Source organism: Orycteropus afer, unplaced genomic scaffold, assembly GCF_000298275.1.
Source record: "Orycteropus afer afer isolate SDZICR_OR568_19922 unplaced genomic scaffold, OryAfe1.0 scaffold00020, whole genome shotgun sequence".
Lineage (NCBI taxonomy): Eukaryota > Metazoa > Chordata > Mammalia > Tubulidentata > Orycteropodidae > Orycteropus > Orycteropus afer.
In genome coordinates, this window is record NW_006921607.1 from 10,388,782 (window position 1) to 10,415,062 (window position 26,281).

General features: G+C 39.6%; 1 protein-coding gene across 1 annotated transcript in view; it reads right to left on the bottom strand.

Moving 5' to 3' along the window:
- Window positions 1-26,281, bottom strand: part of PIGU (phosphatidylinositol glycan anchor biosynthesis class U) — a 163,262-nt gene that overhangs the window by 76,777 nt on the left and 60,204 nt on the right. The window contains exons 3-6 of the mRNA XM_007934579.2: window positions 15,494-15,553; window positions 12,468-12,530; window positions 4,277-4,386; window positions 1,517-1,617 (exon numbers count right to left, since the gene is read on the bottom strand). Of these exons, the coding sequence (XP_007932770.1) occupies window positions 1,517-1,617; window positions 4,277-4,386; window positions 12,468-12,530; window positions 15,494-15,553 (334 nt within the window). The remainder of the gene's footprint in view (window positions 1-1,516; window positions 1,618-4,276; window positions 4,387-12,467; window positions 12,531-15,493; window positions 15,554-26,281) is intronic.

A 26,281-nucleotide genomic window follows, 5' to 3' on the forward strand; every position in this document is an offset into this window, starting at 1 on the left:
CCCAACCTTCCTTCCGAGGAGTGGCTGGTGGGTTTGAACCGCCAGCCTTCTGGTTAGCCGTCAAGTGCCTTAGGCACTATGCTACCAGAGCTCCCTGTTAAGGTATAGCATCATGAAATTTCAAAACACTGAGGACAAACAGAAGTTCCTAAAGGCCTTCAGAAGAAAAATCAGATTACATACAACAGCATCAAACAGCTCAATAGCAACCTGGATGCTAGAAGACAGTGAAGCAACAAATTCAAAATTCTGAAGGAAATATTTTTCAGTTTAGAATTCTATACCCAGTCAGGCTATTAACTTAGCATCAAAGCAGAACAAAGATATTTTTCAGACATCCAATGACTCGAAATATATATCTCAACACCCTATCTTAGAAAACTACTAGAGAAAGTACTGTAACAAAACAGAGGAAAAAATAACAGTAAGAAGGAACCCAGGAAAAAAGGGATACAACACAGAAGAATTACGAAGTCCCAATCTGACAATTTTGCACCAGGCCAGAGAACAACTAGAACAGATTTGGAAAGCACAGAGTAAGTTATGAGAGAGGTCTTTAAAACCATAACGAAAGTGGCACACTATTTGACGTGTTCAAGCATTTGGAAAAAACCATTATTGAGCACTTGACAGGTCTAGTAGAACATTGGGAAAAAATATAGTGATTGGTACAAAAATAACAAATCAACAAATAAACAAAGATAATTATTAAAAATAAAAGTAAAAGATTATGTACAACTAGGAAAACTAATCACAGTTTCTACTGTGCCCAATAGTGCATTATATATACTGTTGCAACAATACACAATACACAAGCTGTCAGGTGCAGGGTCTGATTGCATAATTAGTGAGCAGGTAGGAAATGCTTAAGGTCAGAGGTGAAGGGTCAGCCTAGACTAGGGGTAAGCTAGAGGACTGCCCTTGGATGAAGGGCTTTATTTTAACAAGGCCTGGCTGGTGTTGAGAGCTGCTTCAGGGAAAGATCCTTAGTTACTTTCCGGTGGGCCACTAGCACCTATCATAGTGGCTTACAGATATGAAATTAAAAATATATTTATAATGAATTAATTTACATAGTTTAACTTTTTTCATGTGTTTTTTTTTCCTCAAAATTCATAATCTATAAAATAGCAATATAAAATTTTGTTTAAAAAGTCTTATTTTTGCTGGTAAATACCAACAAAAACCAGAAAGTCACTGCTTCAACTTGAACTAAGGATAGAGAGAGGCAGAGAACTACTATTTTCATTATAAGCCTTTTAGAACTTTAAAAAAAAAAAAAAAAAACACCTCTGTTAACAGTGACTTAGTGGTAGAACTTCAGGATGTTTAAATTTTTTTTTTTCTTGACTTATTTAAATCTTCTATAATTTTTCTGTAATAATACTGTATTACTTACATAATTTCTAAAAATGTTAAATGTTACATTGTTCACAACAAAAAGCCACACCATGTAAATATTAAAAACCCTGCACAAATCAGAGACTGAACTTCACACCTTCCGTTGGGGCCTTACCTTTTATCGTGGTCAAAATGAAGAAAGCAATGAGGGTGTTGTTGATTGCACAGGTAGACTTGGCAACACAAGACAAGATCGTGTAGGGATTTAAGAGATAGCTGGGGAAGAACACACATATTTGGCATTAGTAATCCTGGTAAATGAACCAGAAGTTCTGGCCACCACAGCCACTGAAGTCAAGAGATTTACTAAAAGCATACTCGAAGGGCAGCAAATTCTTCTCTTTTACCGCACTCTCTTATTTGAGTCTTCTCAAGTAAACGAGAACGAACTGGGGGTTGGGTTATAAATAAAAGGCACTGAACACTGTCTATTTTGTGCTATTTAGTGAATGTAAAACTGTCACATTTAATCATTACACAAATCCTATAAACCAGCAGTAATATTCCCATTTAGCAGATGAGGAAATTGAGATTCAGCAGTTAAATAATTTGTCCAAAGTTTCACAAGCTAATAAATACATTCAAATTCCTGTCCTTCTGACTCTAAAGCCTATGCTCTTTCTACTATTTCAGACTTTAAAAATGGTAACATTAAAAAAAAAAAAATGGTAACAACGTCTACCAAGTTCCACAAAGCCATACATATTAAGAACGACTACAGCTATTTTTTCCCCAATCAGGTTCCTAAGCTCTGACATGGGCTACGCCAGATGAAGAGGTCAGATGTGTCGTTAGGTGCCAGTGAGTTGGCTCTTACTCATGTGATCCTGTGTACAACACAATGAAACAATGCCTGGTCCTGTGCCATCCTCACAGTCTTTGCTATAACTGGGCCCATCGTTGTAGCCACTGTGTCAATCCATCTTATGGAGAGTCTTCCCCTTTTTTGCTGACCCTCCACTTTACCAAGCATGGTATCTTTCTCCAGGAACTGGTCCCCTCTGACAACAATGGCTGGACAAAGCCTAGCCATTCCTGAGGTCAGAGTAGAGCTTAGATTTAGCCCGCCTGGTAATCACGCAGTACCCAATGAGCTAGACTCCAAAGGTAGAATAAGTATCTGCTGAATCCAACAAGCCGGCTGCTAAAAGCTTCATGGGACATCTTGACCTTCCACTGGGAATAAGTCAAAACACTTAGTCTTTTCCTGACATGAGAAGGAATGGCCTGAGAATATGAATTTGAAATGCTTGTGAGTAGGGAAAGCTTATATAATCATGATGGATACTATTTTTATTTCTATCTTACTTCCACAAAGGATGTAAGGAAGTTTAAAAAAATATATATAGCAAAATAAAAATAGAAATGAAAACTCAAGACCAGGGAAAATATAAGTAAATAGAGAAAGTAAAGGTCAGGTAAAGACCCAAATAGGTCTACTACAGCATTATAATAACTCACTGCCATTAAGATGATTAGACTCATAGCAACCCCTTCTTGGGTTTCCGAGGCCACATCTCTACGGAAGTAGACTGCCTAATCTTTCTTCCAAGGGGTTGCTGATGAGTTTGAACTGGCAGCCTTTTGGTTAGCAGTCAAATGCCTTAGGCACTATGCCACCAGAACTCCCAGCATTGTAACAATCAGCTTTAAATCTAGCTCTGAGTTTCCTGGCAGAGAAAGTGAAAAGGGAGACTAGTTACATAATTCTGATTATCAGATAGGAAGAAAAACACCAGTGTCTCAGGAAGAGATTATAATTATTATCCACAAATAAAGACCTGAAATCCAGTACCTCCCAGGGCTGTAAGATTAGTAGTTCTGAAGCCAGGCCTAGAAATTCTTGGGTTTTTCTTTTTTTTCTTTTCCAGCCATTATAGATAGGTTTGTTACAAAATCTTTAAAGAAATGGCTGCTGTTATTACAAAACCACCCCCTAGAGACAGAGTCCATAAGGGATTCATATGCTGCTAAACCTCTGGTTCTATTAGGTAGTTCTCACTAATATTTCTGCAATACATAGATGGAAACTGATACCCCAAGCTACTTGTAAGAGGGGGGGAATCAATGCTAAGTAGCAGGTGATGTTCAAGAAGTTGTATGACTACCTATCTGGGATACTGGGATTCACAGAGAGGGTTGAATAAACTGTCCCTATCAGACCCCTTCTAATTCTGAAGTTCTGAGGTCATGTTTTTACATGAGGAAACTTATCTGTCCTGTTTACTGTGTATTCCTAGCAACTAGTATATTATTAATATTCAGTGACTATTAGTTGACTGAACAATTATTTGCATTTGCCTATCTCAGGAATATAAATGGGAATAACCTGAAAGAATTAAATGTACTGGCAGCACTGAGTACTCCTAGAGAATTTTTTCATAGAGCCTCAGCAAGTTCCACCCTTCCACATTGGTCACTGAGCTGGGACAGGTCTACATTTGGTGCTTACTTCAGTTTTCTGAATTACAAAAGGGGGATTAAATTATACAAGAAACATAGGAGCTGCTTGGAAAAAGCAATCACATAAAGATCAGAATTTTATTCAATCCACATATCAAACTTGAAGAACTTTTTTTTTCCCCTTGTAGAAACACTGGTTACAAAGGGGCTAGAGCCCAGATCAGCACCAAGTCAAAAGCATCTGTGAAAGGTCTGATTGTGCATGTATGTCCCTGTGTGAGTCTTTGTCCCAAAAGAGACAGAATGGCTCTGTGTTTTTTGCTGCCAGAACCCCATTGTGCCACAGAACTACAGCAAATACTCGATGACTAAGACTGAAAATCTCAAAAATACAACAAACAACATGGGAAAATCTCATCATATTTTCCTCATATTTGCTGGCATTGAGCCTGTTTTCTCAGGGAATACTTACAACAGGGCCACTTTTAGAGGGATGTAACGCATTTCCATAGGGGTTCGGATGAGTTCAGCCACATCTGGGGCATACTGATCCAGTTCTAAGAGGAGTTTCTGCTTTTTAAACTGGAAAAAATGGCAAAACACATGAAATAAATTACTTACTTCCCACTGCTCTTAGGATGAAGACAAAAATCCTTTACATGGCTACCTGGCCCTGCCAAGTCTGGCCCTACTCTTCAGGCTTATCTCACACCCACTCCCATCTCACATTTTGGGTTCCAGTACCATAAACATGCCAAGTCCCTCCCACTCCCAGACCTCTGCATTTGATCTGGAACAACCTCTTCTCCTCTCCTCCTAGTTAACTCCCACACAGTCTTTAGATCTCAACTAAATCATCACGTTCTCAAGAAGGCATGCTTGACTTCCCCAACTAGGTAAAATCCCCCTATTACGTAAGCTCTTTCATAGCACTGTTTACAGGTATAACTATTTTTTAATTAACTCACATGATTATCTTGACTAACATCTGCCTCCCTCACCACTTCCATGAAGGCAGGGACTATGTTTGTTTGCTCACCATGTATTCCCAACACCTGGCATAGTGGGCAGTCAATAAATACCCAGTGAATGACTGAATGAATGACTGACCGACAAAGTTCCTAGCCATCATAAAAAGTTCTCCTCAGTGGCCTAAGTTCCAAAGTTCCGTCAACAAAGCAAAATATTTTCACCCCAAGTGAAAGATCCTATGAATGTCACAATATCCTGGGTTTTCCTCCTTATGCTCCTGTTTAAAATGTTTGACTTCCATAAAGGAAGAAGGAAATGACCATGAGGAAGAGAAGGAAGAGAAGAGCTAGGTGTGGCTGAGCAGCTAGAGAGTTAAAAGAAAGGAGGATAGAGGCAGAACGTTGTCACCTTCCCTGGTGCGTCCCAACAAGTCCATGGGTGTGTTTGAGAATGAAAAAAAGCTGGGCAACTCTACAAGCAAACATGGGTCAGAACATAAATGGAAAAAACCTCTGGGCCTGAAATGGGTAGCCTACTAATTTATTGGTCAGAGAATCTTATTTACTGTATTAAGTCAACTGCCATATTTTAGAAAGCACAGTATTTCACAGGAGCCAAGGTAGCAAATGTCTAATTACCTGTGCAAGCTAAAGATTTGATGATGAAAAAAAGCAGATCACAATAGACTATATACTGCATTGTACCATTTACATAAAATTAAAAGCATGTGAAATAATTATGTGTTATTTAGGAATTCACAGTAAAAGTATAAGGCCATGTGTATAAATGATAAACACTAAATTCAGAACAGTTATTGGGAAGAGAAGAATAGGAGATAAAGCTATCAGACACTGTACGTGTCATGTTTTATTTTTGAAGCTGTATGTATGTATTAAAGTAAGTATGTATTATAGTGTAATATTCTTTATGTATTTTTGCATGTCTTCAGTATTTCACAATTTTTAAAAAATTTAAATTTGAACTAACATTTTAAAGGAGCATCTTTCAGTTTAAAAGAAAGTCAAAGGGTCATCATAGGGAAAACCCCAGCTTTCTTGCACAGTTTTAGTCAGAGAATCAGAAAACCTGAACTTCAAAACCTCTCTTTGGTCACCTCTGTTCCTTCACAGCCTACAGTATCTTTAGACAGTTAAATGGTGGGAATGATCATCAGTCAGATTTCGGTTGCCGTTCAAAGCCAGGGTTGTTTAATTAAAAGGACAAAGTATAAATGAAGACAATTTTATCAGGAGAGAAGGGTACTGGCTCAGCAAACAGAGTTTAATGAGGATAGCTACAGCAGTGACAGAGGGAAGGCCATCCCACCAGCTAAAAGTTGTGGAGGTCTGAGGCCAAAAGAAGCTACCTGGAGGGTGTGAGATCCGAAAAGAAGGCTGTCAAAAAACAATAGGGAGTTCCCACAAGGGAAGCCAGAGAGACAGGTGGCAATGCAGACACCTTCTCCAGGTGGAAAGCCAGCCAGCAGGGCTGCAGTACGAGATGGAAGCAACTCTAAAGAGATGTGTAGACCGTAGGCAAAGTTAACACCATGCCAGCAGTGAAAGAAAAGTCCTTCCTTGTAACTCCAGTCTTCAAAAATACTTTAAAACAGAATCATTTGGAGGCAAAAAAAAAACAGAAGGTGGGGACCAGGTTTGCTGGTCCAATGGAGCCTGGTGTAACCACTGAGACTATGGCCCCTAGCTGCCCTGCAGGTCTGGAATTGAACCCACAACTGTGGTTTCCAGCCAAACAAAGTACAGGCATGTGAGTTAAACATTTACCTCAAGTAGACACACGCCCTGGAGAGAACAATCATGGGAGAAGGAAGGGCTGCTTATGCACAGGGAGATAGCTCGGTGCAGAAGAGTATGAAGGGATGGACACTGGGAGGAGGTAACTATGGGGAGGAAGTGGGAGGGGAGCTGCTGCATTGTAAATTTTGGTCAATGACATGAGACAAAGTATATGTGAACTGCTGTATGAAAAGTGAATTTACTCTGTAAATCTTCACCCAAATCCTAATAAAAAAAATAAAATAAAATACTTTAAAACAGAAAGACCTTCCGAAAGGAAACTCTCTACGAGGGAAGAGTCCCCAGAGTCTCTGCTTCCTTTATTGCACAGCACAACCTCATAGACCCAAAACCCAGCTCCCTTCAGCACAGACAAAATCCTTTCAAAAAATCCCCATTGGACGCTAAGGTCAATCGCATAACACAGTCCATGAAGACAATGTTCTACATCCTACTTCAGTGAGCAGCAACTGGGGTCTTAAAAACTTCTGAGCAGCTATCTGAAACATACTGGTCCCTCCCTGTCCAGAGCAAAGAAGAGTGAAGAAAATCAAAGATGCAAAGAAACAAGTAGTCCAAAGGACTAATGGAGCATGTGAACCCCAGACTCCATGACCCTGAGACAAGAACAAGACGGTACCTGGCTACCAGGGCTGACTGCTCTAAAGAGATCACAATAAAAGGTCCTGGATAGAGTGGGTGAAGATGTGGAACAAAACTCAAGATCATAAAAAAGACCAGGCTTATTGGTCTAATGAAGACTAGAAGAATCACCAAGATCATGGCCCTTGGACACTCTTCAAGCTAGGAACTGAACTTAACACCTGTGACTCAACTGGGAGCCAAACAATAGACCTATAAGGTGAACAGTGATATCAGGAGGGTATGTACTCATTAAAACAATCAAGAATATGAGATCAAGAGGACAGCATTTGCCCAGGGGTAGAGCTAGAAAGACAGGAGGGATAGGAAAGAAGGATGAAGGGAAGGGGTGGGCCCAGGGAAGAAGTAGAAATAAGGCTGTTATAGTGTAGAGATTACAGTTACTGTCATAAAACAGAACGCTTATGGATTGCTGAATGGAAAACCAATTTGCACCGTAAACTCTGACCCCAAATCACAATAAAAAAACTAAAATTAAAAAAAAAAATTAAAATCCCCATTGCATCCAGCTAGAAACAGAAGTTGGCTAAAAACACTAAGGACAATGAAAAAATAAATACCAAGAAAATATTAGAAATATAAAAATAAATGTGGTTTGGGAGTACAATGCATGTCTAGCTATATTCAGCAGCCTTGACTGGTGAGATATAAAAAGCTCACAGAAGAGATTAAAAGTGACCTGTAGTTACATGGGTGTATTACCTTTGTGATCATTAATCAAATTGTACACAGATGCTTGCACACTTTTTTATATATGTTAGTCATATATATGATAGTCAAATATACACATATACACACATATAAATGTATATATACATACACATATATATTTGTGATAGACATATATAAATACTATCAAACCAAAACCAAACCCACTGCCATGGAGTCGATTCCAACTCACAGAGCACCCCAATTGGGTTTCTGAGGTGGTAAATCTTTACAGAAGTATATTGCCCCATCTTCCTTCCATGGAGTGGCTGCTGGATTTGAACTACAAATCTTCTGGTTAGCAGTCAAATGCCTTAGGCACTGTGCTACCAGATAAACTATATATAGTGATGGGTATAGACACAGATTTATTTTTCCCAGTACTTTATATAGAAAAATTTCAAACTACAGAAAAGTTGAAGGAATAGTTTAATAAACATCCATACCTAGATCTCCCAATTGTTAACATTTTGCCACTTTTCCTTGATCTCTACACACATATTTTTTTCTTTTTTGCTAAGTCATTTGAAAGCAAGTTGCAGACATCATTAACACTTCACCCCTAAGTATTTTAGCACAGGCTTGTGTGTTGCTATGATCCTCTGATAGTTAATGTTACGTGTCAGCTTGGCTAGGCCATGATTCTCAGTAGTCTGGCAGATACTATGCAAACATCTTCCGTTTTGTGACCTGATGTGAGTAGCCAATCAGCTGAAAGGGGAGTTTCCTTGGAGGTGTGGGCTGTACCCAATAAACAATCATGTGCAGCATAACGTCTATTCAGCCAATGTCCAACCACATATACATCCACGGTCCTAATCCCCATAAAGCCTATTATATTAAAAATTCAAGGTACACACAATGGTTCATAATAACAAATAGGTTCTACTTTGCATCTTGCATCAAAATGTTATTACTATTATTACTGCATTATGTTAAAGATGTCTTAGTGTATCTTTAATGTTTTTTACACATAAAGAGGTACACTATATACTATATACACCTACTCCTCACTTACCAACATGGCTTGGTTCTAAAGACCATGTTGTTACACAAAATGGAGGATGACAACATCAGATCACAAAATGGAGGATGATTATGTTATTATATAACTGCCAAATCACTGAGAATCATAGCCCAGCCAAGTTAACACATAACCTTAATCATTACAGCCAGTACTGTTACTCTCACTTCATACCTCAGTGTTCAGTACTGCCAGACATACATCATTAATGCACAAAACAGTTGGATAGATTTTTTACTATTTTTGTAAATGAGAAATGTTGAGTCATGAGAGAGTCAATAAGAGAGGAGTAGGTGTATTATAATATATCTACTAAGACAAATATTTGACTGATGCTAGATATGAAAATACCTAACTGTTCTGACTTAAGTACAAATTCAACTTAAAGACAGACTTAGGAACACAACTTGTTTATAATTCAGGGACTGTATACAATATGATGTTCACACAATGCCCAAATTACATCTTATTTCACAGAACGTACTGTGGATGTTAAGTGACGCATAATTATATATGGATGTTCTGGTAAAGCTCCCTCTCTCTTGATCCTGAAACTGACTTGTCATCCTTCAATCTCCAGTTGTTAGGATGTGAGCCAACAGCCTGCTGCCTTACCAACAGATTTTGGGATTCACTAGTTCTCTCAACCCATGAGCCAGTAGCCGTCCGTCTGACCTACCATTTTTTAGTTTGTCAGTCCCCACAAACCACATGAGTCAGAAGAAGCCTCTAGCCTGATGCCTGACCCATGGATTTGGGACTTGGAAACCTCCATAACTGAGTGAGCCATTCCTTTAAAATAAATAAATCTCCCTATATATACCAGAAGGCTAGTGGCCACTCCTCGGAAGGAAGATTGTACAATCTATTTCCATAGTGATACCACCTCTGAAACCCAAGGAGGGATCACTGTGAGTCAGATCTGACTCGACAGCAGTAAATTTTTTTTTTTTTCCTTAATACTTATATATAATTTCACTGACTTTGCTTCTCTAGAGAACCCAGCCTAAGACAGATGCTGAACAGGTTCAAGCAGAGGTTCCAGACCAAGGCAGACTAGGAAGCAAGGCCTGGTGACCTACTTCCAAAATAATCAGCCAATGAAAACCCTATGGATCACAATTGTCCAATCCTGTTGGGCATGGAGTCTCCATGAGTTGGGGACCAACTCAACTGCAGCTAACTACAAACCCACTATGATTCCTATAATTCATAGCAACCCTTTTAGGGCAGAGCAGAATTACCCTGTAGGGTTTCCAAACCTGTAAATCTTTACAGAAGCAGATTGCCTCATCCTTATCCTGCAGCGTGGCTAGTGGGTTTAAACCACCAACTTTTTTTTGTTGTTGTTAAAAGCCCAATGCTTTATCAGATGAGCAATTACCTGAGGTAGATATACTCCTTCAAGAGAATAAGCATGAGAGAAAGAAGGGCTGCTCAGGCACAGGGAGACAGCTCAGGGGGTAAGAGTGCATGGAGAGATGGACACAGGGAAGAGGTAACTATTGGGAGGAAGTGGGAGGGAAGCTGTTGCATTGGGGTAAAATGTAGTCAATGTTATGAGACAAAGTGTATGTGAACTGATGTATTGGGAGGAAGATGTTGCATTGTGCTAAATTGTGGTCAATGTCACAAGATAAACTGCTGTATGGAAAGTGTATTTGTTCTGTAAATTTTCACCCAGATCACAAAAAAAAAAGAACTGTGAAAATAAAAAAGCCCAATGCTTTAACCACGATGCCAGAGCTCCTTTAACTACAACAGCAACTTGAAAAAACAAAGACTGTGATCCACATACACAGTCTACTTAAGGAAAAAATAACTACTGCTAATTCATATTTGGGAGCTCTGGAAGCATAGTGGCTAAGACACTTGCCTGCTCACCAGAAGGCTGGCGGTTCAAACCCACCAGCCACTCCTCGGAAGGAAGATTGGGCAATCCTACTTCCGTAGTGATACTGCCTAGGAAACCCAAGGAGGGGTCGCTATGAGTCAGGGCTGACTCGACGGCACATAATAACAACAACAACAATTCATATTTGGATCCCTCAGTTTATGAATCTCATGCTAAGTTATTTCATCACGGTCAGAAGAACTTGTGAAAGCATTTCACCTAAGCCCTTAAAATTTTCAAGTTACATTACTTTAGTTTAAGATGTACACTCCCTGGTCATGGTGATACCAAGTCTCTAAATGTAGTTCCTAAACTTTTAGGGGTGAAGGCAAGGATATCTTTGAGCACCAATAACAGCTATGGACTCTACTAAGAAAAACATCATATACACACACAATTTTCCATACCATTTTAAGGGTTTCACAGACACCTTAAGCCTATGAGTAGAACTCAAGTTAAGAAACCCAGTTTACATATTATTAGCTCTCTTTGAGATCTAAAGTTTTAGAATTCATTAGCTTTATTTGTTTCTAATGATAATGACCAGTGCCTTCTAGAACCCACTGTCATCCTATCAATTCCGACTCATACCAACACCATAGGAGAGCAGAACTGCCCCCCAGGGTTTCCAAGGCATCTTTAAAGAAGCAGACTGCTTCATCTGTCTCCTGTAGAGCAGCTGGTGGGTATGAACTACCGACCTTTTGGTTAGCAGTCAAATGCCTTAATTCCTGCACCACCAGTACTCCTTAATTAGGTCTGAAGTTTATATTGATACCTCTAGCACATTAACAACTCTTCAACAAGCATTTAATACATGCCAAATTTTCCAATTAAGATTGCTCTAGCCAGAGAAGCAGAAACTATATTGGGAATCCAATTTTCCTTCAGACAGGTATAACACATTGGATTAAAAGCTCTATAGGCAGTCCCCGGGTTTCAACCAAGACCCATTCCTAACAGTTGTGGTGTCTTTAAGAATGCTTAGGTGCATACAAGTGCAGAACAGGTGCGTACAGTTCTTATTTAGTCTTACTTTAGTGCAAAAAATGCCTCAAAGCCTTTTCAGTGATTTAAAAGCTGCACTTGTAGCAAGTGAAGGTTATTGTGATGAAGAACTTGGTTGAACTAGGGGCTGGTTCAATTGTTTATTCAAAGTTAGGGCAAATTTACATACGATTAAAAGGCAGGTAGGAGTTGTCTGTAAATCAATGTTCATAACCCTGGGACTGCCTTTATTCATTTTCCTTTGAAAAGAAGAACTGGTGAAAGGAATGGAAGATTTTTAAGGCTCCTTATTAATATAACTATGGTCCAACCATGGTTACTCCAGAAAGTCTGAACTTGCATAAGTATATGGATATTAGTAGTTCTTGATAAACTACAGAGATTAAGCTGACCTTTCTGTATCTATTAGTAAAACCTTCTTATGGGTTTGGGTTTAGTCATTCCAGGGCTAGCTAAACAGGCCAAAGCTTCACTCCCACTTCTTAACATTTTAAAGCAGTTGGATCCTTAAACATAAATGACCATTGATGCTTTGTAATTATGGAGACTAGCAGGTTACTAAATTCCATCAGCTTTATCCCATCCACTGACTGCTTACCACAACTTTATTGAAGTCCTGGATTGCAAAATACAGGGCAATAGCAGTAAGTGCATCAGTTATCTGTCAAGAAAAAAAGAAATAATAAATAGAACCCCAATTAGTATAGGAATAATGGAATGCTGCCTGGAGTTCTTGGATGGCAGTGGACTACTCAGTACTGAACTCTTACAAAATCAGGAAGAATCTCTACCCTTTTCCACATACCCTATCTTTGACTACCCAAACATAAGGCCATAGCATAGATCTTACTGGAAAACCCTGGGGATTAGGACCCATCAAGGTCTACTTCAGTCTGGTCTCCCACATCTGCTCCGGAACTGCAAGTCATTTAAGTTTTCTCTGAAATCAAAGAAATAATGCTTTTCAGGCCTGATATATGCCAAGTGTTTACTTTGTTAGGTGCCACTGAGTCAGCTCCAACTCACAGTGACCCTATGACATAATGAAACACTGGCCAGTCTTATGCCATTCTCACAATCCTTGCTATATTTGAGCCCATAGTTGTAGCCACTGTGTCAATCCATCTTGTTGAGGGTCTTTCCCTTTTTAGCTGACCCTCTATTTTACCAAGCATGATATCCTTCTCCAGGGAGTGGTCTCTTCTGACAAATTTAAAAAGGTCTTTTGCAGCAGATTTGCCCAGTGCAATATGACGTCTGATTTCTTGACTGTTGCTTCCACGGTTGTTGATTGTGGGTCCAAGTAAAATGAAATCCCTGACCACTTCAATCTTTTCTCCATTTAAAACAATGTTGCTTATTGGTCCAGTTGTGAGGATTTTTGTTTTCTTTATATTAAGTGTAATCCATACTGAAGACTTTGATCTCCATCAGTAAGAACTTCAAATCATCTTCACTTTCAGCACGCAAGGTTGTGACATCTGCATATCACAGGTTGTTGAGGAGGCTTCCTCTAATCCTGATGCCACGTTCTTTATCATATAGCACAGCTTCCTGGATTACATGCTCAACACACAGATTGAATAAGTATGGTGAAAGGATAAAACCCTGACACACACCCTTCCTGACATTAAACAACACAGAATCTCCTTGTTCTGCTGGAATGACAGCTATGTACAGGTTCCTCATGAGCACAATTAAGTGTCCTGGAATTCCCATTCTTCGCAATGTTATAGATAATTTATCATGATCCACACAAACGCCTTTGCACAGTAAATAAAACAAAGGTAAACATTTTTCCGGTATTCTTTGCTTTCAGCCAAGAGCCATCTGACATCAGCAATAATATTCCTAGTTCCATGTCCTCTTCTGGAAGTTCCCTATCAATATCCTGCTGCAACTGTTTTTGAATTATCTTCTGCAAAAATTTACTTACACGTGTGGTATTAATAATATTGCTCGATGGAATACTATGCAACGCTAAAGAATAATGTAGAATCTGCAAAACACCACATAACGTGGATAAACTTGGAGGACATTATGCTGAGCGAAATAAGTCAGTCACAAAAGGACAAATATTGTATTAGTCCGTTATTGTAAAAGTTAAGGAAAGGTTTATATATTGGAGGACATTTTCTTTGTTGGTTACCAGGGGTGGGAGGGAAGGGGAGGGAATGCTGTTAGATAGATAGAGATAAATATTGATTTGGGTGAAGAGAAGGGCAATGTACCAAATGTGAGTGACCAATATGGCAGCACTGAGGATGAGAAAGACAGAGAGAGTTACATGGGCAGTACAAACAACAAATATGAACCCCTTTGCAAATACAATACTGAGTTGTCAATGAAAGCAAACATGGGTATAGGGACGGATAGATGGGTGAACAAGCTAAACAATTATGTATGTCTAAATGGAGAGTGTATCCAAGATCATATACAGGGTTGGCAGACAATGGGCCTCTCAGGGTGCAGAAGAGTATGAAGGGATGGACACTGGGAGGAGGTAACTATGGGGAGGAAGTGGGAGGGGAGCTGCTGCATTGTAAATTTTGGTCAATGACATGAGACAAAGTATATGTGAACTGCTGTATGAAAAGTGAATTTACTCTGTAAATCTTCACCCAAATCCTAATTTAAAAAAATAATAATAATAATAATATTGCTCAACAATTTCTACATTATGTTGGATCCCTTGGCAAACAGTAAGTCACTGTAATTTTTTGTTGAGGCGCTTTTCCTTTGTATATTCATTTGGAGAGACTCTGTGGGCTCCAAAGGTGGGTTAGCTGTTATTTTTATGGAAGCACTTGCCAGGCCTGGATTTTCTGCAATACAGCCAGGTGGGTTCAAATAAGCAACCTGTGGGTTACTAAACCAAAATAAAAATCAAACACACTGCTGTCGAGTCAGATCCAACTCACAGCAACCCCTCCTTAGGTTTCCAAGGCAGTATCACTATGGAAGTAGATTGCCCAACCTTCCTTCCAAGGAGTGGCTGGTGGATTTGAACCGCCAACCTTCTGGTTAGCAGTCAAATGCCTTAGGCACTACGCCACCACAGCTCCTTGTGGGTTACTAGCCAAGTGCAAACTGTCTGTGCCACCCAGGGACCTTTAGTCAATATAATTTTTAAGGAAGATGTCAGTGGACTGCCTCTATGTTTCTTGACACAGATTTTCAACCCTAGATTAAGCAAGTGTTTCAAATTATTATGCTTTGCAAAGTTCTTGCCTCTGAAAGTCTCATCGGGTCTATGTGCTCTTCCCTAATGACTCACAGACTCACTTGATGGAATGCTTAGGAAATTTAAAATTCTCGCTACACTAGCACCATAATTAAAGCTAACCATAAAATCTTGAAGCTAGAAAATCCAAGACTACATAGTCCAGAACCCAAATTCTAAAAAGAATAAGGAAATAGAACTGGCCAGGTGGCAGAAACTATTCCTCACACTTACATAATACTGTCACAGTTCCATGAATTCAAATTAAAGATATAAAGTTTTTGCTTTTATTTTCTGAGAACTCTTGAACTTCTAAAACAGATATTTTTCCTTACAAACAAGATAAATAACTGAAAAACTAAAAATAAGTACATATACATTTTATAAGAAAGGTTACTTACCATAAATACCAATTCAGCATAGTCAATCAGGAAATGAAAGAGGTATATTATTAATGGAGTCTACAAGAGAAAAACAAACAAACAAAAATATATTAAGTTAAACCTTACTATTAGTTTCCAGAGACGGGGGTAGAAACAAATTATTCTGTCAACAAAAATCACTTTCCTTCCTAGAATACTGTTCTATGCTATTTGGCCTGATCATTTTGTGCCACTGAAACTATTTGCTGAATTGAATAAAGGGAATAAATAAAATCTGACTTGTGTTAAGGAGCTTTGGTGGCACAGTGCCTTAGGCATTTGACTGCTAGCCAGAGGTTGGCAGCTCAAACACACCAGCCACTCCTCGGAAGGAAAGCAGGGAAATCTACTTCTGTCAAAATTTACCACCGCAGAAACCCAATGGGAGTCACTATGAGTCGAGACTGACTCAATGGTAATGAGTTTGGTTTTGGTTTGGTTTTGTGTTAAATATCTGTTGAGGAACCATTAACACACTAAAGGTATGAGATGAGCTTTATTTCCAAGACATATATAATGGCTGTCTTAGTTATCTACTGCTGCTATAGCAGAAATGCCAAAAGTAGATGGCTTTAACAAACAAGAGATTTATTTTCTCACATTTTAGGAGGCTACAAGTCCGAATTCATGGCACCAGTTCTAAGGGAAGGCTTGCTCTCTCTGTTGGCTCTGGGGGAAAGTCCTTGTTACCAATCTTCCCTTGCACCAACAATCATGTATCCATTTGGCAGAAGATATTTCTATGTATGTATTTCTATATGCTGTAAATATATCCATGTATATAGTAGAGCAAACGGAAAAATTATAAAAACTTCTTAGACATAATCAACACCTTGCAGGAATGAATCCTAGCCTTGGGGACATAGGACCACAGTCTCACAGATCAACTAAGTCAACGGGCATAACACAGTTCACAAAGACTATGTTCTATACCTAACTGTGGTGAATAGTGACAGGGGCCTTAAAAGGTAGTGAGCAGCTATCTAAGACAACTACTGGCTTTTTTTTGTTTTGGTGGAGCAAAAAAGAGGGAAGAAAATCAAAGACTCAAGAAAACAATTAGTCCAAAGGACTAATGGACCATGCGAAGCACAACCTCTACTACCCTAAGACCAGAAGATGGTGTCTGGCTACCATCAACTTGACTGCTCTGGTTGGGACCATAGAAGATCCTAGACAGAAAGGGAGAAAAATGTAGAACAAAATTCAAAATCTAAAGAAGACCAGACTTACTGGTCTGACAGAGACTGGTAGAACCCCAGAGACTGTGTCCTTTAGACATCTTTCAAAACTGGAACTGAACCCATCCCTGGGATCACCTTGCAGCCAAACAACAGACAGACCTGTAAAATGCACAATAACACTCACAAGGAACACACTCCTCATAATAAACAACCATGAGACCAAATGGGCAGCATTTACCCAAAAACAAAGCTCAGAAGGCAGGAAGGCATCTCACTCCAGCAATAAGAGCAAAGTTCAACAATACAAAAAACAACAAATGCTGATAAGGGTGTGCAGAGATTGGGACTCTCATGCACTGCTAGTGGGACTGTGAAATGGTGCAATCATTACAGAAAACAGCATGGTGCTTCCTTAAAAAGGTGCAAACAGAAATACCATTTGATCCACCAATTCCACCGTTGTTGGTGTTGTTAGGTGCCATCAAGTAGGACCTGACTCACAGCGACCGTTCTTTGGGTTTCCGAGGCGGTATCACTATGGAAGTAGATTGCCCAATCTTCCTTCCAAGGAGTGGCTGGTGGGTTTGAAACGCCAGCCTTCTGGTTAGCAGTCAAGTACCTTAGGCACTATGCTATTAGAGCTCCCAGCAATCCCACTACTAGGTATACAGATCCTAAAGAGCTGGCACATGAATAGATATATCCAAACCCATATTTATCATAGCACTATTCACATAGCAAAGAGATAGAAACAAACTAAGTGCCCATCAATAGATGAATGGGTAAACAAACTATGGTACATACACAAAATGGAATACTATGCAATATTAAAGAATAATGAAGAATCTGTGAAGCACCTCATACCATGGATGAACTTGGAGGACATTATACCAAGTGAAATAAGCAATCACGAAAGGACAAATATTGTATGAGTACCTTATAATAAAAAGTCAAGGAAAGGAAACATTCTTTAATGGTTTCCAAGGAGGGGAGGTGAAGAAAAATTACCAACTAGGTAAGAGACAAATATTAATTTGGGCAAAGGGAAAGGCAATATATAAAAAGTGTGTGACCAGCACAATATCACTAAGGAAAAGGAAAACATGGAGAAGGGTACAAGAGTTACAAACAACAAAGGTAAATACTACTACATACACAATCCTGTATTATTAGTAATAACAGATATTAATCCATGAGTATATACATAGGTAGACAGGCAAGATGATTAAGTATGGGTAAGTGAATGGGACTACACTCATGACCATATATAGTTTTGGCAGATGATATTTTCCCTTTAAGCATTTGTATGTGCTATAAAAACATAAACTTACATAGTATAGCTAACGGTGGGCAAAGTTATGAAAACTTCTTAGCTATAATCAAACACCTCGTGGGACTGAGTCACTGGGCCTGTGGGCTCAGGACCATAGTTGTGGGGGACATCAAAGCCAATCAGCATAACACGGTCCACAAAAACTATGCTCTACATCTTACTTTGGTAAATAGGGACTGGGGTCCTAAAAGCTTGTGAGTGGCCTTCTGTCACCAGGGTCTGAGAATTTCTCAGAGCAGGCACTCCAGGTGCTCCACTCTCAACTCTTGTTTCTTGGTGGTAAGAGGTCTCTCAGATCTCTGCTCACTGTAATCTCTTTTATATTTCGAATGAGACTGACTCAAAATACAACCTAATACTGTAGGTTGTATCCTGCTTCATTAATATAACCACCTCTAATCCTGTCTTATTAACTTCATAGAGGTTAGAATTTACAATACATAACATAACACATCACAAAATGGAGGACAATTATATATACTGAGAATCTGGTCTAGCGAAGTTGACAAATATTTTTGGAAGACACAATTCAGTCCATAACAATGGCCAAGGGAAACCCCATAATGGGACCAACATTGTTGAACAAATGAATTGGTAAATGGTTTCCCTTCTTCTGTTCTCTGAGAAATTTATATATGATTAGTGTTGTTTCTTCCTTAAATATTTGGGAACATTCACTGTGAAGTCATCTGGATCTGAGTTTTCTCTGAAAGAAGATTTTTCATTACAGATTCTATCTCATTCACAGATAAGCACTATTCAGATTTGCTAGTTTTTCTATGTCAATTTAGGTGAATTTGTTTTTCTAGGAATTTGTCCATTTTATCAAAATTTTCAAATTTATTGGCATAAAGTTGTTCAAAATATCTTATTTTTCAGTGTCTACATGATCTACAGTGAGGTTCTCTTCTCCTTTTCTGATACTGATAATTTGTACTTCTCTTTTCAACTTGACATAAATCTCTCAAATCAGTCTTTTCAAAGAACCAACTTTAGGATATGCTGATTTTTTCTATTATATTTTTGTTTTCTGTTTCATTAACTTCTGAATTTAACTGTATTCTTCAACATTTTCTGGTTTTAATTGCTTTTCCTTTTTTAGTGATACTTAGTGCACTGACTTTTAGGCTTTTGTCTTTTCTAATGCATTTGTTTAAGCTAATAAATTCCTCTTTGAGTATTGCTTTAATTGCATCACACAAGTTTTGTTCTGGATGCCTAGTGCCACTCTGACAAGAACATACCAGAAATGGGATGGCCTTAACAAACAGGAGTTCATTCTTACAATTTGGAGGCTTTAAGTCCAAGTTCCAAGTGCCAGGCTCTAGGGGCTGGGTGAAAGCCTCTCAACCTTGGGGTCCAGCTCTGTCTCCTGCTCCCGGCCCACTGGAGCTAGAGGCTTTTCTTCACTCAGACAGCTGCTGGCTGCTGAGGCTGAGAAACCCCGAGGTTGACAAGTAAAAAGGCACAGTCCCCATGTTACCACACCACACGGCAGGCCATTAACTTAGGTCCATTGTAAGTCCCAAGGACGGCAGAGAATAGCAGGCTGCTGAGCAACGACATGGCTACATACAGGGTCCAAGCGTGCCATAGGCTAGAGACCATTCCCAAAGCTCCTACTTATATACAAGAAGCAGACCACATCTCAAAGGCAGCTACTCAGCTGTTGTGGTAGATCCCACCATGAAGTTGATTGCCAGTCTCATCATGGGGAATAACTACCACCAGCTGCCCAGCCACTCAACCAGGCCCAGCCAAGTTGACACAAAAACTTAACTACCACAAGTTTTAATATGTTGTTTCTCATTATCATTCAGCTCAAAATATATTCTGATTTGCACTGAGATTTCTTCTTTAACTGATTGGATACTTAAAAATGAACAATGGTTAATTTCCAAATATTTGGAGTTTTTTCATTTATATTTTTACAATTGGTTTCTAGCTGCAGTATAGTAAATTTCTTAGTGTGGCTTTTGTAGTCAGAAGTCTTTGTAAACTCCAATGTGGAATTTGCTGTGAGCAACTTAGGAGCTCCTGATTGTAAAAGTTATCCACCTGGGGTATTTCTGTTGGGCGGGGCACAAAGCAATGTTCTGGGAGGTTCACTCTCTTTCAGGTGCTTAGAATTCTGATGTTATGATTGGTTAGTTTGGCCACTCTGCCAGGCTCAAAAGGAGGCCTCCTAGACGTAGAAGTCTCTCTCTGACTACTGGCTGAGGAAGGACGCAGTCCTGAGAGACACGCACTGCTGGGAAAGAGACGCAAGAGACACGCATTGCTGAGAGAGACACCAAGGGACACGCACTGCTGGGAGAGACTGTGAGAGACTGTTGGCTGAGAGATGGCAGGCTGGGAGAGAGACTGAACATTTTTCCTGAACTTAAATTGTAGCCTGGTGCTTCCCTAATAAACCCCATAATTTGTGAGTTCTGTGTGGCCACTGCAGTGAATTGTCGAACCCTGAGCAGAAAAGTCGTGAGTGCTGTGGGAGGAAAGGTTGGTGCCAAGGTTGGTGAAAGGGCTGGAGGAAGGCAGCGTGTCTGGCCTCACAGGAATAGGCCTTGGGCTACTGACAGTGATTCTGTCTTTCTCCTGTGCTGTTAGAGGAGGTCAGAAGATATGACCTCCCTGTCCCTTTGTTGTTGTTGTTGTTATGTGCCGTCAAGTCAGCCCCGACTCATAGCAACCCCTCCTTGGGTTTCCGAGGCAGTATCACTACGGAAGTAGATTGCCCCATCTTCCTTCCGAGGAGTGGCTGGTGGGTTTGAACCGCCAGCCTTCTGGTTAGCAGTCAAGTGCCTTAGGCACTGCCTCAGAAACCCAAAAGGGGTCACTATGAGTCGGAATTGACTCAATGGCAGTGATTTGTTTTTTTTGTTTTGTTTTGTTTTGTTTTTTTGGCATGAGTGGATATATAAATATGTATTTCCATCTTTTTACTTTCCACCTTTTCTGTTCTTATATATAATGTGTGTTTCTTGACAACATGTAATTGTTTTAACTCAAACTGATAATCACTGTCTTTTAATTTTTAGTCCATTTATATTTAATAAAATTATCAATATATTTGAATTTACCATCTTACTATTTATTTTTCATTTGTCCCATTTTTGATACAGATTTTCGCTTTTCTTGCTTTTTTTCTGCAGTATCTTTTTGTCATTCCATTTCCCCTTCTATTAACATGTTGTTTATACATTTACCTACTATTATTTTAGTATTTATTTATGACATACATTCATGAATTATCAGAGTATGATATAAATGATGACCTTTACTACTCCTTGGACAATACAAGGACCTTCAAATTCCACATAGCTTCTCCCAGTCTTCTTGTGTTACTATTTTTGTTGTTTATGTCATTATAGTTATTAAAATCTTACCTCTAACATATATTTTAAACCCACAAGGTATTATCATTGTTTTACACAGCCAATATTCATTTAGATTTTGCTCACAATTTACCCTTTTCATTGTTCTTTATTCCTCCCTATATTCCATGCTTCTCCAAACTACTGTACCACTCCATCATCTGACACCAACCACCCCTCCCCTTACAATCAGTACTTTTTCTCTCACACATTGAGTTCAATGATTCACTGGGACTTGTCACAGAACTCGTGAACTGTACTTACAGTAAAGTTGTTTATTAGGAAGTAACAGACTACAATGCAGAATTAGGGTCAAGCTGGAAGTTAATGGATATAACTCAAGAGACAGGATGCAGTTCATCAATCAGGCCAGCTTTCAACTAGGACAGCTCTCTCAGCTCCTGTCATGCTACCTACTGCCACAGAGTCATATCCGACTCACAGTGACCCCTCCTTGGGTTTCCAAGGCAGTATCACTACGGAGGTGGATTGCCCAACTTTCCTTCCAAGGAGTGGCTGGTGGGTTTGAGCCGCCAGCCTACTGGTTAGTAGTCAGATGCCTTAGGCACTACACTACCTATTTTGGCTGCATCATGCACAGCTCTCTTCCTCCAGCTACCACCACACTGCCCAGGAGTCTGCATGGTTCCTGAGGCTTCTGCTGTGCCTCTGGGCGTTGCTGGGCCTCTCTGCCTTGTTCAGGAAAGTGTTACAGCTCTTTGGGCTCCTCTGAAAAATGCCAGAAGGTACCCTACTCTGTCAGCAAGCTTCCTGACCAGAGGTGCTCAGCTCCCTCTCCAAGGGCCAGCAGCCACTACCCCAACCATCTGTCAGTCTCACAGTCCCGCCACTTGTACTGCTGCCATCTTCAGTGTCATGGCTCTTGACCCATATTACACCTCTTTTAGGAGGTTTCTTCTTTTTCTGTCTCTCTCCATGACTCTAAAAACCTCTGCCAACTTGGCTGCTTATGGGCTGCATATAGGCAAGCTCCATATCAATTTTAAGGCACGGCCCTCCCAGTTGGGCCACCAACCAATTCCCCACAAGGTCACGTAATCCTATTGGGCGGTTTTATGCACCCTATTGCATACTAATTGGCCAATCCCTTGCAAGATTGTGGCCTAACCAATCATTTTTGGCAAAATAATAAATCCAAGGCCAGAAAAACCATATATAAGAGAAACTCATTGCACTGCAGGAAATGTCTTTATTTTGCCTTCATTTCTGAAAAATATTTTCACTTAGTATTGAACTCTATGCCGCTGATATTTTCTTTCAGCACTGCAAAGATATCTTACCATTGTCTTCCAGATCTCATCATTTCTGTTGAGAAGTTCATTTACATCTTACTGTTGCTTTTTAAAGATAATTACCACCACCTCTTCATCACCACCCACTTTTAATCTATTTGCCTGGTTTTAAGTGGTTTTATTATGATGCATATTTTCCTTTGAATTTATCCTGCTTGAGTTTATAGAACTTCTTGATTTGCAAATGTGTCATAAGTTTTGAAAGAACTTTCAGTCTTCAATCTCTTCAATTACTGTTTCTGTCCCATTCCATCTCTTCTCCCCTTCTGTAATTCCATTTATATGTACACTAGATCTTGGAAGCAAGAATGGTCAGATTTCATCTCACCTACTTTGGTCATGTTGTCAGTAGGGACCTATCCCTGGAGAAGGATTTCATGCTTGGTAAAGCAAGGGATCAGCGAAAAAGGGGAAGATCCTCAGTAAGATGGACACAGTGACTGCAATGATAGGCTCAAGTACAGCAAGGATTGTGAGGATGGCATATGACTGGGCAGTGTTTCGCTCTGTTGTACACAGGATCACTATGAGTCGGAGTCGACTCAACAGCCCCTAACAACACCAACAGATCTTTTTATTGTTTCTCATAGATCTCTTATGTTTTGTTCTTCTGTATTTCATTTCCTTTTGCCTCCAAATACCCACAGGATATTTTCTACAGATCTTTCTTCTACATCACTGGTCTTCTCTAAGGTTTGGGTAATCTATCATTTATTGCATTCTTAATTATTACATTTTCCAATTTTGGAATTTCCATTTGGTTATTTTTATATATTCTAGTTCTCTGGTGAAATTTTCTACATCTTGTCATCTATTTTTTAACTATATTAATTGATCATAGTTATTTTACAGTCCAAGCTTGATAACTCCAATATCTAGATCACCTGTGGGTCTGTTTTGATTGGCTATTTTTTTCTCTATTCCTTATTATGCATGGTAATTTTTGATTGAATGGCATTGTGTATGAAAAATTACAGAAATTCTAAAAATAAAAAATAAAACCAAACCAGTCTTCATCCAGTGGATTCAGACTTGGAGACCCCATGTGTGTCAGAGCAGAACTGTTCCATAGGGTTTGCAAGGTTTTGACCTTTCAGAAGTAGATTTCCAGGCCTTTCTTCTGGGGTGCCTCTGGGTAGGTGTGAACCACCAACCTTTTGGTTAGAATTCGAAAGCTTAACCATTTGCATCACAAACCAATGAGGTTATTTTCTTCCAGAAAGGATTTATTTAGCTTTTGGCAAGCAGTAAGAACAAAATTTGATCACTTTAATCTAATTACAGATTGAGCTTATTAGAGGCTCCATTCAATGAATGTAAAAACTTGTCTGTATCTGGCTTAACCTAACTCCAAGAATGTAGTACTTCATGAAGAATGAGAAAAAAAAAAAAAAAAAAAAAGGGCATTTAGAAGCAATCAGCCCTAGGACACAATGAAGAACTAGAAGACCAGAAGAACTAGATGGTGCCTGGCTACCAATGTCAACCACTCAGGAAAGGACCAAATCTGGAGATCCTGGATACAATGGGAGGGAAAATATGGAACATAATCCAAAAACTCAATAATGACCAGAATTACTGCTCAGATGAAATCTGGTGAGACTTCCAGTATTATGGCCCTGGAATACATTCTGTGCCTAGAATAAAACTCCCCCCCAGGGGCGGGCTCTCAGCCCAATAATTAACAAGATGTACACGCAGACCACTCAACCCAGGAGGATGTACCCACATACTCTATGGTAATACATCCCTTAGAGCAATAGACCATGGGACACCAGAGGACCAACATTCAAACTGAGGAAATGCATGACAAACAGGAGTGCATAAATATGAGGGGCACAGGGGTAGGGTTGCAGGGTAGGGAGGGCAGGAGACTGGGTTAGGGTTGGACATGGTGAATGGGGAATGAAACTAAATGTATGTGTTATGTTGAAAACAAGCTCTTAAAATAAAATAAATAAAACCCCAGTGGCTACTCCCCCCCCCCCAAAAAAAAAGAATGAAGTACTTCAGCAGTATCAACTATAAGCTAAGGCCTTTACCAGAGTCCCACCACCTCACTTGGCCCTAACTTCTCATTTGTATTTCCCCAGGATCCTGAGGCTGCCAGTAGCTCTCTAAAGCTACTTAACTTCTTATCAGACAATTTCTCTTCCACTTCTTTCTCTTAGCCTAATCCATTCACAAATTGGTAAATGTGTCAAAGGAAAAAGAAGCTGTTGGTCTCACTTTTTTCCCTTGCTTTCTTTTGGAATTTTGGCCCCTGAAATCCTGGCTATCCCTTGGGAGTTTCCAATGCCTTCAAACAGCCTGCTTCTCTAGTTGTTCTCATCAGGAGGATTGGTCTGCTACAAGCCAGTGCACCAGTCCACCACAGATAGAAGCAAAGTACATAACCTCCTTTCACCCCTCAACTACAAGCCAAAAAACGTGTCCTATAATATTGTTATCACCCCTTGTCGGTCACTATGTCATACTGTGGTGGCTTGTATGTTTCTATAAGGCTAGAGGCTATGCCACCACCATTTCAAATACCAGCAGGGTCATCCATGGTGGACAGGTTTCAGCTGAGCTCCCAGACCAAAACAGACTGGGAAGAAAGATGGGGCTATCCACTTCTCAAAAAGTTGGCCACTGAAAACCTTATGAATAGCAGTGAAACATTGTTTAATATAGTGACAAAAAATGAGACCTTCCAGTTGGAAGGCACTCAAAATACGACTGCAGAAGAGCTGCTTCCTCAAAGTAGAATTAACCTTACTGACATGGATGAAGTAAAGCTTTTAGGACCTTCATTTGCTGATGGGGTATGACTCAAAATGGGAAGAAACAGCTACAAACATTCATCAATAATTGGAACATGAAATGAATCTAAGAAAATTGCAAGTTGTCAAAAATGAAATGGAACCCACAGAGATCAATATCCTAGGCATTATGGGGCTGAAATGGACATTTTGAATGAGACAATCATATGTTCTACTATGCAGGGAATGACAAATTGAAAAGGAATGGCACTCTATTAATCATCTAAAAGAACATTTCAAGATCTATCTTGAAGAACAATGCTGTTAGTGATAGAATAATATCCATACACCTACAAGGAAGACTGGTTAATACTACTATTAGACAAATTTAAGCAACAACCACTAAAGCCAAAGATGAAGAAACTAAAGATTTTTACCAACTTCTACAGTCTGAAATTGGCCAAATATGCAATCAAGATGTATTGATTATTACTCAGAGGGGATCAGTGCAGGAGATTCTGGACAGAGTGGGACAGCAATGTGGAACAAAATTCAAAATCATAAAAAAAAGACCAGGTTTGCTGGTCTGATAGAACCTGGTGAGACATCTGAGACTATGGTCCCTAGTTACCCTTCAGGTCTGGAACTGAACTCACTCCTGTGGCTTCCAGCCAAACAATACACAGGCATATGGGGTGAACATTTACATCAGGTAGATACATTCCTTGAAGCAATCAATCATGAGAGAACAGAAGGCCAGTGTTTCGCCCTGGAGAGAACAATCATGTGAGAAGGAAGGGCTGCTTATGCACAGGGAGA